This window comes from Poromitra crassiceps (genome assembly GCF_964638095.1).
Source record: "Poromitra crassiceps genome assembly, chromosome: 3".
Lineage (NCBI taxonomy): Eukaryota > Metazoa > Chordata > Actinopteri > Beryciformes > Melamphaidae > Poromitra > Poromitra crassiceps.
In genome coordinates, this window is record NC_139625.1 from 11,748,118 (window position 1) to 11,763,279 (window position 15,162).

General features: G+C 43.9%; 1 protein-coding gene across 3 annotated transcripts in view; it reads left to right on the forward strand.

Annotated features, from left to right (window-relative positions):
* Nucleotides 1-15,162, forward strand: part of LOC310774124 (uncharacterized protein) — a 195,936-nt gene that overhangs the window by 88,334 nt on the left and 92,440 nt on the right. For all 3 annotated transcript variants that reach the window (XM_083634195.1, XM_083634196.1, XM_083634197.1), the window contains exon 7: nucleotides 14,701-15,000. In XM_083634195.1, coding sequence (XP_083490321.1) covers nucleotides 14,701-15,000 — 300 coding nt within the window. The remainder of the gene's footprint in view (nucleotides 1-14,700; nucleotides 15,001-15,162) is intronic.

The window sequence follows — 15,162 nt, forward strand, 5'->3', positions numbered from 1 at the left end:
ATAGGGGTTGCCAGGTCAGTTAAACCAGGGGTTCCCAACCTTTTTTGTGCCAAGGACCGGTAGATACATGCAGGACCGGTTGTCAATTGTAATGGTTTTAGTTACATATATATTTACTCACCAGGTGGTGACAAAATGTAAATAACAGCCTTTTGTGTTGTACTGTATGTAGCCTACAGTATTTATGTTTTTGTTTAAACTACAAACATAAATAAACGTCAACCTATGTTTTAACTACCACACACAGCCTATAATATTATAGCCTATGTTTATTTTAAAAAAAAAATTTTTTTTTTTTTTTTTTGAGGGGGCCCCTGGCAAATCCCGGGCTCTAGGCAGCTGCTTAGTTCGCATATAGGGCGGGCCGGCCCTGTTAACGAGCCAGTTACATGGCGTTAGATGCCGTTTGCTTTTATTTGGTATGTTACATACAATTGGCTAAATCATTAGCTAATTCAGAGTTAGATGATATTGGAGCAGCCAGCCATTTCTTTTTCTTTCTTTTTTGCCAGAGGTCGTCACACGACCACACAACCGGGTCAAATGGCCGTGGCTACATAAGGTGAATAGAGACAAGCCAAATGCGGTGAATATAATATACTCTATCCCCCCCCCCACTTTCTCCCCAATTGTACTTGGCTATTTTCCCCCTGCTGCCCCGCTCACTGGAAACAGTTTTAGCCTTAGGAGGCTGAAATCTGCCATAAAGGTCAATGTGTGTGTGTGTGTGTGTGTGTGTGTGTGTGTGTGTGTGTGTGTGTGTGTGTGTGTGTGTGTGTGTGTGTGTGTGTGTGTGTGAGAGAAGGTGTCGGGCGATTTAAAAAATGTCTAAATACAGAGACAGAGGCAGAGTAGGGTGGGCTGCCCGTGCCATCCTGCATTTAGGAAATTCACATAATGTAGTCTCAGCTATTGCAAGTTCGTGCTTGTTTTTTCATTTAAACCACAAGTAACACAGCAGTGGTGCCATCAAAGCTTTTGTTCATAATCTACAGCGGACTGCACAGAAATTGTTTTTCTTTTTTTTGTTTTAACTTTCAGTGAAGCTGTGTTATAGACGTTTTGGACCATCAGATTCATTTTGGACCTCGACGTTTTGGACCTCTCCCCCCCATTTTCTCCCCAATTGTACTTGGCCGATTTCCCCCTGCTGCCCCGGTCGCTGCTCCACCCTCTGCCGATCTTGGGAGAGCCGTAGACTAGCACCATGCCACATGCGCCGTTGCCAGCCGCTTCTTTTCACCTGACAGTGGGGAGCTTCATCGGCAGGACGTAGCACGTGGGAGGGTCACGCTATTCCTGCCACCAGTTCCCTTTCACTCTGAACAGGTGCCCTGATCGACCAGAGGAGGCGCTACTGCAGCGACCAACACATATACCTGTAATCCGGCTTCCCACCCGCAGACACAGCCAATTGTGCCTGTGTGGACGCCCGACCAAGCTGGAGGTAACACGGGGGGCGCAAACCTGCAATCCTCGTGTTGGTGGGCAGGGACTCTAAATTGTACTGCTTCAATGATGAAATATAGATTACTGGCACGAGTGATATATTGCCATGTTCTTTTTATTGCCTTAATGCCATGTCTATAACCATTTAACAGTTGTCTTTATGATGTGATGATAAGTTGTGTTATTTCTCATGTTTTATGCTTGGTGGTCCAATGATGCAAAGGGCACCATAGATAAGACAATATTGATCATTCTTGATCACTAGTCTTACCCCCCACCAATTAAAAACAACACCTTTGTTCTATTGTTTATTAGTAGCACTGACTCTGTGAAACCAACTGCCAAGCAATATTCCACTTATTTTAAAATGGGGGTTATTTGTCATTGACCAGCATACAAACCAGAATATAAACTAATCACATATGATCAGATGCATCTCGAATGAGTTTGTAGCGTTCAGATTTGTACTTGGTGAACAGATTCAACAACACATCAGCTTAAGACAATAAAGCAGCCTTTCACCTTCCTTTCTGGGTTTACACCAACATTAAATTAGTATTTACAAAAAAGAGTAGATCTGATCTCACAAACAGAAACTATCTCATAAAGCGGAGAACATGCTTACATGCGTCAGCCTCGACTTGGAGCGTTGCCGATGGCAGCTAGACCTACGTATATACTGGAACGTCAGCTTGACGAGGGGGTCACAGGGTAGTCCCCAGCAAAATGAGTAAATTGTGTGATTTCACTAGGATTTCAATGACTAGACGTTATCCCAAGAACAGGATGTAGTGCATACACTTGGTAATAGCTTTCACTCTCTCCTGTTATCTCCCCATCTATATTATATTATATTATATTATATTATATTATATTATATTATATTATACTATATTATACTGGCGCTGTTTTCCTCATCTGTGTCGAGTCACATCTTCGGGGAGCTGCACGCCAGCAGGCTCGCCAGCCGTGGCGCAACCCTCAGCGCATTTGGCGTGGGCTTTGACACTGTAGCATGTAAAAGGTTAAATCATATCCCTCCACTATGTTCTCCTCTGTAAATAAATTATTCTATTTGGCAAAATTATGCTCTAAAGCCTTGGACCCACAGTCAATTGAAAATCACAGTAGCACGATCTATTGTTGAATCTGTTCACAAACATGTAAATATATATAGTTTATTTAAGTTTCAGGCCTTTTCAGAATTTCAAATGAATGGGAGGTAAGAATCTGAACACTGTAAACTTGTCCAATCTTAAGGGCTGAAAAAAAAAACATGTTACAACTAAGTGGAACATTTATGTAATGTTGATGAACAGGTATAGAGGGCTGCAGAGAAAGTTTGAAAGTCATTCATGCTTTTATCTACCAAATGTAGTCTTCAGACTAGAAGTCACTCGACCTGCCTCAGGAGCTCACACTGTCATCTACTGAATCACTGAATGCTCAGAGACTTGCTTTTAGAGATGCCTTTTATCTCATTGGTTCTACTGATATTTTTACCCTCTGTTCTCAGGCAGGGTAACTATCTAATTTTATTTTTGTTTTATTTTATATTGTGGTGCCTTCTTGTTTGGGCTGGTTCTATTTCATTTTGAATGAACTGATGATTGCATGTTGATTGCTTGTTACAGGTGTATAAAATAAAATATATTTTTTGCAAAAGCTTCATAGTTCAACGAAAATATTTGATGCTTTAAATCTAAAATGGTTCATTGATTACATTCTAATCTAACAAACCTATCAATATAAAGGTAAAGCACATTACCGTGGAAACAATTAAGCTTGGGGTCCCCGATATATTTTCTATCTTGTAAGCCAATGTAAGGGGTCCTTGGCTGAAAAACATTTGAGAACCTCTGTTATAGAGAACACCTGGTGCCACTTCCCTGTGTCTATACTGTAGTTCAATAAGTTGTGCTTTGTGCAATAGCCTACTGTAGGAATAAAGAGGAAGCTGTAGTTTCAGGGGACTATTAGATTAACTTTTTAACGTGGCTATATGGCTTAACTGCACGTACATAAACTTGTGACACAGACTGTAATCATACCTTTTGTAACTGTATTACTTTGATGAGATATTACTAACAGTGAAAATTGATTACAGCTTCAAGAAAAAGGAAATACTGATGATGCAATTCAAACCATGTCCTTTAAAACCAAACCACACGAGACTGCAAGAGAAGCTCCCCCCCCCCCCCCCCCCCACACACACACGCACACGCACACGCATACGCACACCCACACACACCTCCGCCCCTTCCTCTCTCTGTCCATCTCAGTCATTAGTGTTGACTACAGTGTGTTTGCATGCTAACTGCAGCTTATGAAACAGTGCTGTCTGCAAGTTTTAGGCTACTTTACCCCACCCACATGTGTGTACTGGTCTTTTTATTTAGCTCAGTGGTAAGGGTACGTAGAGAGAGAGACGCCTCGACATTTGGTAGTCCAATTTACTTTAAGTTTCGTTACGGAAAAGGTAGGATGCCGACAACGACAAGTCTACATTAACAGTTCACTTTTTCACGTGAAGCTGCATGTTTCTGTTTGGCTGTGGAAATGGACAGACGGGTGTGTTTCTGCCTCCTGGCACTCTCGCTGTTGGGCTCCATGGTGACGTTAGGTAGGCTAAGTAAGCTGCACCTGCTAGTTGGAAATGCCCGGGGTTCTTTCCGGTGTTACAACTTGACAGCATACACATTACATTGAAAGTCAGTGTGCTTTGACAAATGCTTTTCGCCTTTGGAAAATGTGGTCGAAACAATGTTTTTATCCTAATGTCTTTGATATGAGTTGCATTCAGATTTTATTACTTATTATTTAGGCAGATGCTATAAATATCCCATGAGGCTATAGAGAGACAAAGTGACTACTTCCTGCTTCAGCACTGTACCAGAGATTTTCATCCGCCATTTATACCGTTTGGTTAAACGAAGTACATCTATTTTATTAGCCGCGACACGCAACTCTAAATGGATTCTCAGGAGAATCCATTTAGAGTTGCGTGTCGCGGCTACTATTTTATAAGCATTTTACGAAATGTCTATGGGAAAATAAAAAATTACCCTGGGTTTAACAGCTGCCGGGGTCCCCATGCAAGTGGATGGGAATAGCGTTGGGCTGTGAAGCCATTTGAACATGGTGGTGAAGCCCTGTATTGCAAGTCACGTGACGCCATGCAGCCCAGAAAGGAAAATTCCCATCCACTTGCATGGGGACCGCAGCAGCTGTTAAACCCAGGGGATTTTTTTCCGGGTGTCACGACTCTTTTAACACCTTAAGTGCCATAGCCGAAATAATTCGTCTTACATAATCCAGCGCTTGAGTGCCAGAGCCGAAATAACTCGTCTTACATGTTTTTTTGACGGTGGGACATCAATCAACCCCTTTTACATCTTCGAGATAACTATTTGGAGCAAGAGCATGTGTGTAATCTATTTTACCGACCACTAAGTGGCGACAGAGACCGAGAGAAGTCACAGCCACGGGACCCAAAAGCCACAAAAGCAGCCGCCTCCCGCGGAAATGGCTTGGCGATTTTACAGTCAGAAGCCCGGACACACACACACACACAGAACGGACAGAGATCCCTTCCCCCCAGAGCCGCGCAGCAACGCGCGAACACACACACACACACACACACACACACACACACACACACACACACACACACACACACACACCGCGGGAGAAAGCCATTCAAGGAAATGGCGACGCGATTTTACAGTAATCCATTTCAGACTCGTCTTGCCCGACAGGCAGACAGGCAGGCAGGCAGCAGCAACGCGCTTCTGACACGCCCGCTGTTAGAGCCAGGAGGAAGGAGGAGAAGACACACGGAGGGAGGAGTTTGAATGAGAGGGGTGTTTCCTGTTGTTATGGAGGAAATTACTGTTCAAAACTATTGTTTAGAATGTCTGACGGTCTTACTGATGCCAAAAATGAATGGTTAAAGTGACTGTTTCACAAAAAGCCATTTATCTCTGAATAAATTTCCAGACGCTGAAACCATGCTGTACTCAACGGCTAATATCTACATAACTACTAACTCTGCAAACTAACTCTTTTAGACAGAGAAAGCACACATTCTATTAGTTATTTTTAGATGATTGGTGTTCATGAATTCTTAACAGAAAATAATCCTCGGCTCTTCTAAAATGAGCCAGAATCGTCAAAAACACCCCTGGCACAACTTACCTACAGGAATGAAAACATGGCTGGCATTCAATGTGTTAATGATAAAAAAAAAATATGGGGCATTTTTTCTTCAGAAGCCACTAAGAGCCGTATACGGGTGTATTTTCTTTTAATACATCCATGGGTGGGAGGGGTGGGAGACGTCATGGAATACGTCATGGCACACATGCGCACTTCGCCTTAGGCTGCATGGTCAGGAAGTAAAACCTGACTCCTGCCGGGCGGGGTCAGGCGTATTGAAACACACCACCCCTTCGGGAAACGAGAGTGAAACTCATCCAGCGTCCCCGAGAGTGAAAAGCGTCCTTTCCGTTCCATATGACTGAAGCTGAATAAAGAGTGTCTAGACCAGCACGTGCACATGGTAAAAACTCACTCACTCTATAATAGTATATTGTATAATAGCAGTAAACCTAATAACTCTGACTTAATAAGTCTGCATGAATTTGAACCAAGTCTGATGGCCTGTGTTGTGCGAGTTTAGAAAGTATAAAGCTCCCGGTGAAATATCTTGTCATGTGGGATCCCCTGCCGCAGCTCAGTCATATACTTTGAAAACCAAAACGACTCAAAGACTGATTACAAGACTGATTACAAGACAGACAGTTGTGTAATCTGAACAGAAGAGTGACCGACGACCGTCGTGTAGTGTGTCCATGCCAAGGGTCATGAAACTCATTGTATAGCTCACTGCAAAGACAGTACAAGTAGGGTTTGTTTGCTGTCAAAAGGGTGAACTGCATGCATGCCAATTTGATAGCTAGCAAAACCACACTTTTGACACTGGCCAAGCCTTGTGGGTAGACTGGAGGATCATAACAGCACTTAGGTCAGCTCAAAATGCATGCTGACGTAAGTAATGCTATAGCAATGCAGCGTGATAACATAATTTCTACTATCCTATATTCTAATTCATATTCTAGGTCAATATTAGATGAATATAAATATGTTAATATTCAAATGAAATACTTGGCCTAGTGTGGGAGCAAGGAGTATGTTTTGCTTGCACCTCTGTCACTCGGTCACTGGGGGTAGTTGTGGAGGTGTGTGTGTCACTGGGGGGGGGGGGAGGAACAGCAGTAATTAAGATCACCTGCTTCTCATTCAGTTTTGTTTGTCAGAGAGAGGGAAGTAGGAGCTGATAATTTCTGTTGACCGCAACACAATGCAATGCTAAATGTTATATCTTGTTAAGCTTATGCAACAATTAGCTACTACATCTTGCAGCAGAGCATGTAGTGTTTTATGTGGGTTCAAATAAATACCCTCAAAATGCAGCTACGGACTCATGTCTCCTGTTTCTGGACTCAGCGTGTTGGACAGATCCCTATGTACCCTCTCAGCGACTGACTGGTAACACTCTTAAATAGTCGCACTTCATTGTCAAGAGAAAAGGCCATGGATCCCTGCGCCTGTAGCCTAATATTTTCTGATGCCGCGCTGGACAAGTGCACGCAAATCGACGGATCACTCAGCCACATTGGAGTCACTCGTGAGTAAAAAAAATCTGAATGAATGAATGGACGGATCGCAACACACAGCAAAGCACGGTATGTGTAACCATTGCAGTATGTTCATGCTGTGAGTTTGGTCTTGGTTGGACACAGTTTGAAAATTGGCGCTGCAACATTGGATGCATATGGATGCTGCTGTGATTTGTTTTGATGCATTGATTGTCCGTTGCTCACGTTTGAATTTCTGTGGAGTGAAAGTGGATCGCTCATTTGTGGACATTAAAGTGGCGAAGACAGAAGTGGATAAGTGATGCACTTGATTGATGTGGCTCAACTTTCATGAGGAGACAATATTGGATTGCTCTGTTTTGGATGAAAAGTGGAAAATTGGATTTCAATGTTTGATCTTGATGTGGATTGTGGCGGATGCACACTGAATTGTCATTGTATTTACACTGCTGGTTGATGTCAATATGAGTGGATCAAAGGCTGGTTCTGCTGCTGCTGCAAAAGTTGGTGATGATGTTGAACATGAAAAAAGAAATGTCATACTCACTGAAAAGGCCTTGGCTTCAGAAGGAACGCAAAACCAGACTGAATAAAATAAAGGGTGTTATCACTGCTTTGAAAGAGCTCATGGGAAGTGATGACAACACCAAACAAGTGCAAACTCAGCTGGATGTTTTGATGCAATTACATGAGCATGCAACTTCACTGCACGAGGAACTGATGTATTTAATACCTCTGGATGAGCAGCAGAAACAAAATGAGTGGTTTGCAAGAATCAACAATTACAACAACGGCTTTATTGAGGATGTGAAACACTGGCTCTCTGAAAGTGACAAACTGGTCTCAAGACCGATGAACAGTGAGGAACTGGAAAATCCTCCAAGTCTGAAAGTGGATGGGCTACAGCCTAACAGTGAGGAGTTGGAAAGTCCTCCAAGCCTGAAAGTGGATGGGCTACAGCCTAACAGTGAGGAGTTGGAAAGTCCTCCAAGCCTGAAAGTGGATGGGCTACAGCCTAACAGTGAGGAGTTGGAAAGTCCTCCAAGCCTGAAAGTGGATGGGCTACAGCCTAACAGGGAGGAGTTGGAAAATCCTCCATGCCTGCAATTGGATGAGCCACAGCTTCACAATAAAATCATCTCCGATCAGAATGTTGGAATAACACATGATGACATTAAGGCAAGTGACAGCATCTCGTTGTTGGCAGACGGTATGGTCCAAAATCTAGAGCCACCAGTATTCGGACTTCAAGTTCCTCTACTACCTCCACTCGTGTTAGAGCTGAAGCTGACATGGCTGCGCTTCTCGCTCGTCAAAGATTGCTTCAGGACAAGCATGATCTTGAGCAGGAGGAGGAGAAGATCAGGAAAAGGAAAGAGCGATTGGAGCTTGAAGTGGAGATAGCGGCTTCAAAGGCTAAAGTAGATGTCTTGAGAGCTTCAAGAAGTAGCGTGAAGGGCAGCATATCTCATAAATCTGATGCTATGCAATCCTATCTTGACAAAATGGATAGAGGTGCCCATGCTGCTCTTAATGTTCATGCTGATTCATTTGTGCCTTCTGGGCAAGGACAAAACAATCCAACCTCAGCCAGTGCTCTTCAGTCTCATTTGACTAAGCCTAATAAAACAGACTGTACTGTGGGTGATCAACCTCAAATACTCCAGCAGACATCGACTAAGTTCAGCATGGCTTATAGTGTAACACCTGACATTTCAACATCTCAGTCTGGAGGTGTACACGTTCCTGTTAATGCTGATGATAACAACTTGTTGTCCATAATGGCACGGCAAAATGACATAACTGCTATGCTGGTGCCACAACAAAGTCTCTCATCTTTGCCAAATAGAGAAATTCAAGTGTTTGATGGAGATCCTCTAATGTTTCATGCTTTTATGAGAGACTTTGTGCAGAATATTGAGCAAAAGACAACTGATGCAAGTGACTGCCTGCACTTCCTGGTGCAGTACACCAGAGGTCAACCACGAGAGCTTGTTAGAAGCTGTCAACAAATGCCTGCAGACAGAGGCTATATCAAGGCGAAAGCACTGTTGGAACAACATTTTGGAAATGAGCAAAGGATCTCATCAGCTTATTTGGACAAAGCCCTCTCATGGCCAATAATTAAAGCAGAGGGTGTGAAAGTGCTCCAAGCTTATGGACTCTTTTTAAGAGGATGCTGTAATGCTATGGGTGAAATACAGTACATGTATGAGCTCAACATGCCTGCAAATATGCTGACAATAATAAAGAAGTTGCCATACAAATTAAGAGACAACTGGAGGACGGTGGCGTGGGATATTCAAGAAAGGCATCATCGTAGAGCTGCGTTCCCTGACATTGTGGATTTCATTGAGCGTCAGGTAAAAATAGCAGCCGATCCTGTATTTGGTAATATACAAGACATTCAGAGAACAGTGCAAAGCAAAGACGGCAGCAAAGATAATTTTCAGCGTCGTATACGTGAGAAAGGAAGTAGTTTTGCAACTACAGCCACTTCTATGGATGGAAAGGCCTACAAGAAGAATTAGGGAGGTTCACTGCACAAAAGGGCTTGCCTGTACTGCAAGGGTGAACATGCACTGGAGTTGTGCTCTCTATTGGGAAAGAGGGCACATCATGACAAAATGGCCTTCCTGAAAGAGCATGGAGTCTGTTTTGGCTGTTTGTGCATAGGGCACATGTCTAAGGACTGCAGGAGGTGATTGTCATGTAAAGTATGTGGATCCAGACATCCTAGCATGCTTCACATTCACCCAAAAGACAAGGAAGCAGAGAAGAAGCACGCTGTTGCAGCTGATATGAACACAGCGGTGGGCAGTGCTCTGGTGGCGGTGCAAACTAGTGGTCTCACCGGGGCCGGTGAGCCGGACTGCAAACTCTCCATCGTCCCGGTCAAGTCTAAAAAGGGCCATACAATTGTCCAGACTTATGCCTTTTTGGACCAAGGTAGTTCAGCATCGTTTTGCACCACAAGTCTGATGAATAGGCTGGACATCTCGGGAAGAGGAACAAAGATTCTCCTACGCACAATGGGCCAGGAAAAGGTTGTGGGAAGTTGCATTGTATCTGACCTTGAGGTAGCTGGCCTGGAGAGTGGCCTCTACTGTGATTTGCCAGATGTTTTTACACAGAGGAAAATGCCTGTGAGCAGGAGCAACATACCACAACAACAGGATCTGTTGAGATGGCCATACTTGCATGTAGTAAATCTGCCTGAAATTGACTCGGATGTTGAGCTTTTGATCGGATTGAATGCACCTAGAGCTCTGGAACCCATAAAGGTGATTCCAAGTGAAGATGGAGGACCATATGCTATTCAGACCATGCTGGGCTGGACTGTTAATGGGCCATTGTGTACTGGTGGAGCAGACTGTGATCAACCTAGCATCACTGCTAGTCGTATTTCAGCTGTGAGATTGGATGAACTGTGGAAGCAGCAGTTTCAAGTGGACTTCCCCGAGTGCAGCCAGGAAGAACAACTGGGTCCATCAAGGGAAGATTGTCAGTTCATGGAAATGGTTGAAAGCACAGTTAAGATGGTGGATGGTCACTACACCATTGCCTTACCTTTAAGAAAAAGAGATGTGTGCATGCCTGATAACCGCAAGCTAGCTGAGCAACGTGTCCTGAGTCTGAAGAGGAGGTTCCAGAAAGATGCCACATTTCATGCAGACTATGCTGCCTTCATGCATAATGTCATTGCTTGTGGTTATGCTGAAAAGGTGCCTGCTAAAGATCCGGTGTATAGTCATGGCAAAGTTTGGTGTATACCATCCAAAAAAGAAGATGATCAGAGTGGTGTTTGACTGTGCTGCATCTTTCCAAGGGACGTCATTGAACACACAGTTGCTGCAGGGACCTGATCTCACCAGCTCATTGATCGGGGTCATAACCAGATTCAGGAAGGAACCTGTTGTTTTGATGGCAGACATTGAGGCCATGTATCATCAGGTGCGTGTGCCAGCTGAAGATTCTAACCTGCTAAGGTTTCTCTGGTGGCCCAGTGGGGACTTTTCTCAACCCATGGAAGAGTACAGGATGCTAGTCTATCTTTTTGGAGCAACTTCATCGCCAAGCTGTGCAAACTTTGCTCTTCGAAAGTGTGCAGAGGATAACAGAGACTCCTTCAGTCAGCAGCTGGTTGATACCATTATGCACCGTTTCTATGTGGATGATTGTCTCACTTCAGTGCCCTCTGAGTCTCAGGCTGTAGCTCTCTATCGCAACCTTCGAGCCATTTGTGCCAGAGGTGGTTTTCAGCAAAAGAAATGGACAAGCAACAGCCAAAATGTGCTTGCTGCTATACCTGAAGAGGAGAGGGGGAAGGAAGTGAAAGAGTTGGACTTGGATTATGACACACTCCCTGTTGAAAGACTATTGGGCGTGCAATGGTGTGTGGAATCTGATGCATTCAAGTTCAAGATCACAATTCAAGATCGACCTTTAACTCGTAGAGGGATCCTGTCTATGGTCAGTTCAGTCTACGACCCACTTGGACTGCTGGTGCCAGTGGTGTTAAAGGCCAAGTTAATCTTGCAAGAACTGTGCAGGAAAAGCCTTGGGTGGGATGACGTCATACCTGAACCCATTGCAATGGAGTGGGCAAAATGGATGCAGGAGCTCCACCTACTGGAGGACTTCAAAGTCATCAGATGTTTCAAGCCTGTGAACTTTGGAGCTGTGACTTCTGCCCAATTACACCATTTTGCAGACGCAAGTGAGGTGGGTTATGGAACGGTTACCTACTTACTGATGCGGAACATCAATGCACAGTCTTGCAGTGTCCTTATCATGGGAAAGGCAAGGGTGGCTCCCTTGAAGCCAATTACCATCCCCAGATTGGAGCTAACAGCAGCAGTAGTAGCAGCACGCATGGACAGATTGTGGAGAAAGGAGTTGCAGATGCCACTACTCGACTCTATCTTCTGGACTGACAGCACCTCAGTGCTGAAATACATCAACAACGAGACCTCCAGATTCCAAACATTTGTAGCTAACAGGGTCTCTGAAATTCGTAAAACATCTCATGCAACTCAGTGGAGATATGTGAGCACCTCATGCAACCCTGCAGATCTTGCTTCCAGGGGACTTGGAGTGGAGTTGTTCCTCAAGGATGAAAAATCTGGCCCACAATTTTTGATGCTGCCAGAAGAGCAATGGCCTACAAATCCAGACTGTTTGAAAGAACTTCCAGAACAAGATGATCCTGAGGTCAAAACAAGTATATTGGCAAATGCAATCTGTGCCAAAGAAGAGATTGATTCAGTCTCTCAGTTGATCAATCGTACCTCATCCTGGAACCATCTGAAAAGAGTCATGGGTTGGATCTTACGATTCAAGAACCTACTCCTAAGTCTCTCGAAGAAGAGGAAAGAGGTGAATGCAGCGCTGGCACACACAAGGCCAGACGAGAGAAAAGGGAAAGATATTCTGAGGAAAGAGCTGCAGAGCGTCAAGGATTTATTCCACGTTTCTCTCACTGTGGAAGAACTAAGGGAGGCTGAGCTGGAAATAATTGGATCCTGTCAGAAGAAAAGATTCCCAGAGGAATTTTCCAGCCTCCAAAATGGACAGAATGTGAAACAAACAAGCCACATATGCAAACTGAATCCAGTGCTTGATAATGGTGTCTTGAGAGTCGGTGGACGGCTCAGCAGGGCATCCATGCCTGAAGAGGCAAAGCATCCGGTCATACTGGCCAAAGATCTGCATATCTCTGATGTCATTCTAAGACATGTTCATCAGGAAGTCGGCCACAGTGGTAGAACTCACATGTTGGCAAGGCTACGCCAGAAGTATTGGATTACTGGGGCCGGTGTGGCTATAAGAAAGATCTTGGCAAAATGCGTTGTGTGCCGACGGATACAAGGACGTCCAGGTAGCCAACAAATGGCAGATTTGCCTCGCAACAGAATATGTCCAGATGAACCACCATTCACTTCAGTTGGAGTAGATTGTTTTGGTCCATTTGATGTAAAACGTGGAAGATCTCAAGTGAAAAGATATGGAGTTATATTCACCTGCTTGGCTTTGAGAGCTGTCCATATCGAAGTAGCAGCATCAATGGATACTGATTCCTTCATCAATGCCTTGCATCGCTTTATAGCAAGACGGGGCCAAGTCAAAGAACTCTGCTCAGACAATGGTATGAAGTTTGTCGGCGCTGATCGAGAGTTGAAGAGATGTATCGACCAATGGAATCATTCTCAGATCCATGAGGAACTACTACAGAGAGGTATTAAGTGGACATTTAATCCCCCAACTGGTTCCCACCATGGAGGAGCTTGGGAGAGACTAATTAGCTCCATCAGGAAAGTCCTCAACTCAACTTTAAGAGTACAAACTCTTGACGATGAAGGGTCTCCACACAGTGCTGTGTGAGGTTGAAGCTATTCTTAATAGCAGACCAATAACAAAGGCATCCACAGACCCTAATGACCTAGAGGCTCTGACTCCCAACCATCTTCTGCTCCTCAAAGGTCAACCATCTTTACCACCTGGTGTCTTTGTAAAGGATGATTTGTACGCTGTCCGCAGATGGAAACAAGTACAATATATGTCCAATTTGTTTTGGAAAAGATGGACAAAAGAATATCTGCCACAGCTTCAGGAACGTCAAAAGTGGAACAGAGTCAAGCGCAACTTCCTTCCTGATGACATCGTACTCATTGTTGACGACTCTGCACCCCGGAACTCTTGGATCATGGGGAGAGTTATCGAGGCTGTTCAAGACAAGAGGACTTGTACGACAAGTAAAGATCAAGACCAGGACGAGCTGTCTTGACAGGCCTGTCACAAAGATTTGTCTTATTCAGGAAGCCGGGGAGTCCTGATGGATTACTCATTGACTTTGCTTGTTTTTTACCCTGATGGATTACTCATTGACTTTGCTTGTTTTGACGTTGTGTGACTTTAAGCATGATGGACAAGGTCGCTCTTAAATGGCTATGTGCTAGCAACCTCTGGCCTAGAGATTTGACCTAGAGACACTTGAAGATCACATTGAATCGGGCATTGAAATCGAATCGGACATTGAATCATGTACTGATTTAAAAATCAGTTCACCTTGATCAAGCTTCAGGCCAGACGGAAACAAAGAACGAAATGAAATGTGAGTTCATGTGACCGGCTGGCTTACCAGGCTAACTTATCTGTGCTGCTAACAATCTTGGTCAGGTCTCCCTTGAAAAATACCTGGTTAACTAAAGGTAAAAAAAATAAATAAATAATAATATACAATTTTCTCAACCAATTCACCTTATGCAGCCCCGCCCACTTGACCCATTGTATCGCGACTTCCTGTTCAAAACGCCGGCTGTTTTACCTGCTCAAACTAGTCTGACTCACCTGGTCAAACCTAGTTTAACTCACATTATGAGTCAGACTAGGTTTATGAGTCACAGGAAGTGTAAATGCAATCGGAACCTCCGATGGTATTTACACTTCCTGTTAGTCTCTCAAGCCAGACGATCTCTTCTGAAAAAGGTGAATAGGAATGCAGGTTTCACCCATCACAGAGAACTGAAAGGCCGAAAAGTGTCGTAAACTTACTTCCCCTTGACTCTGACAAATTGTTCTCTCTTTGTAGCCCAAGAGGAAACAATATACCTTAAATGGGGACGAACACTTGACTTGCTGCCAGACACTTCTGCTGTTTCCAAACCCCTAACCAGCATCTTGTGGAAACACGGGGCCAATTTGGTGGCAGAATGGATCCAGAGTATCAGTCTGCCTGTGGAGTACTATGCAGGATTTAAAGGGCGCACACACCTGAATACATCAACTGGACGTTTGGTTATCAATGATTTGGCTAAAGCTGATGGTGGAGTGTATTCTGTGGAGCTCAACAATAGACTCCTGAGCAAGAGATATCCCGTTAAAGTGATCGGTAAGTATGAATACTGTCCTGCAAAACAAATCTTAACTGTGTGTTGTGTTTTTGTTATTGCAAAGTGTGGTCGACTTACACAATTTATTGAGAAAATGTTTATATTGCAATATATGTATTGAGAAAATGTTTATATAATGTATATATAAATATATTTATATT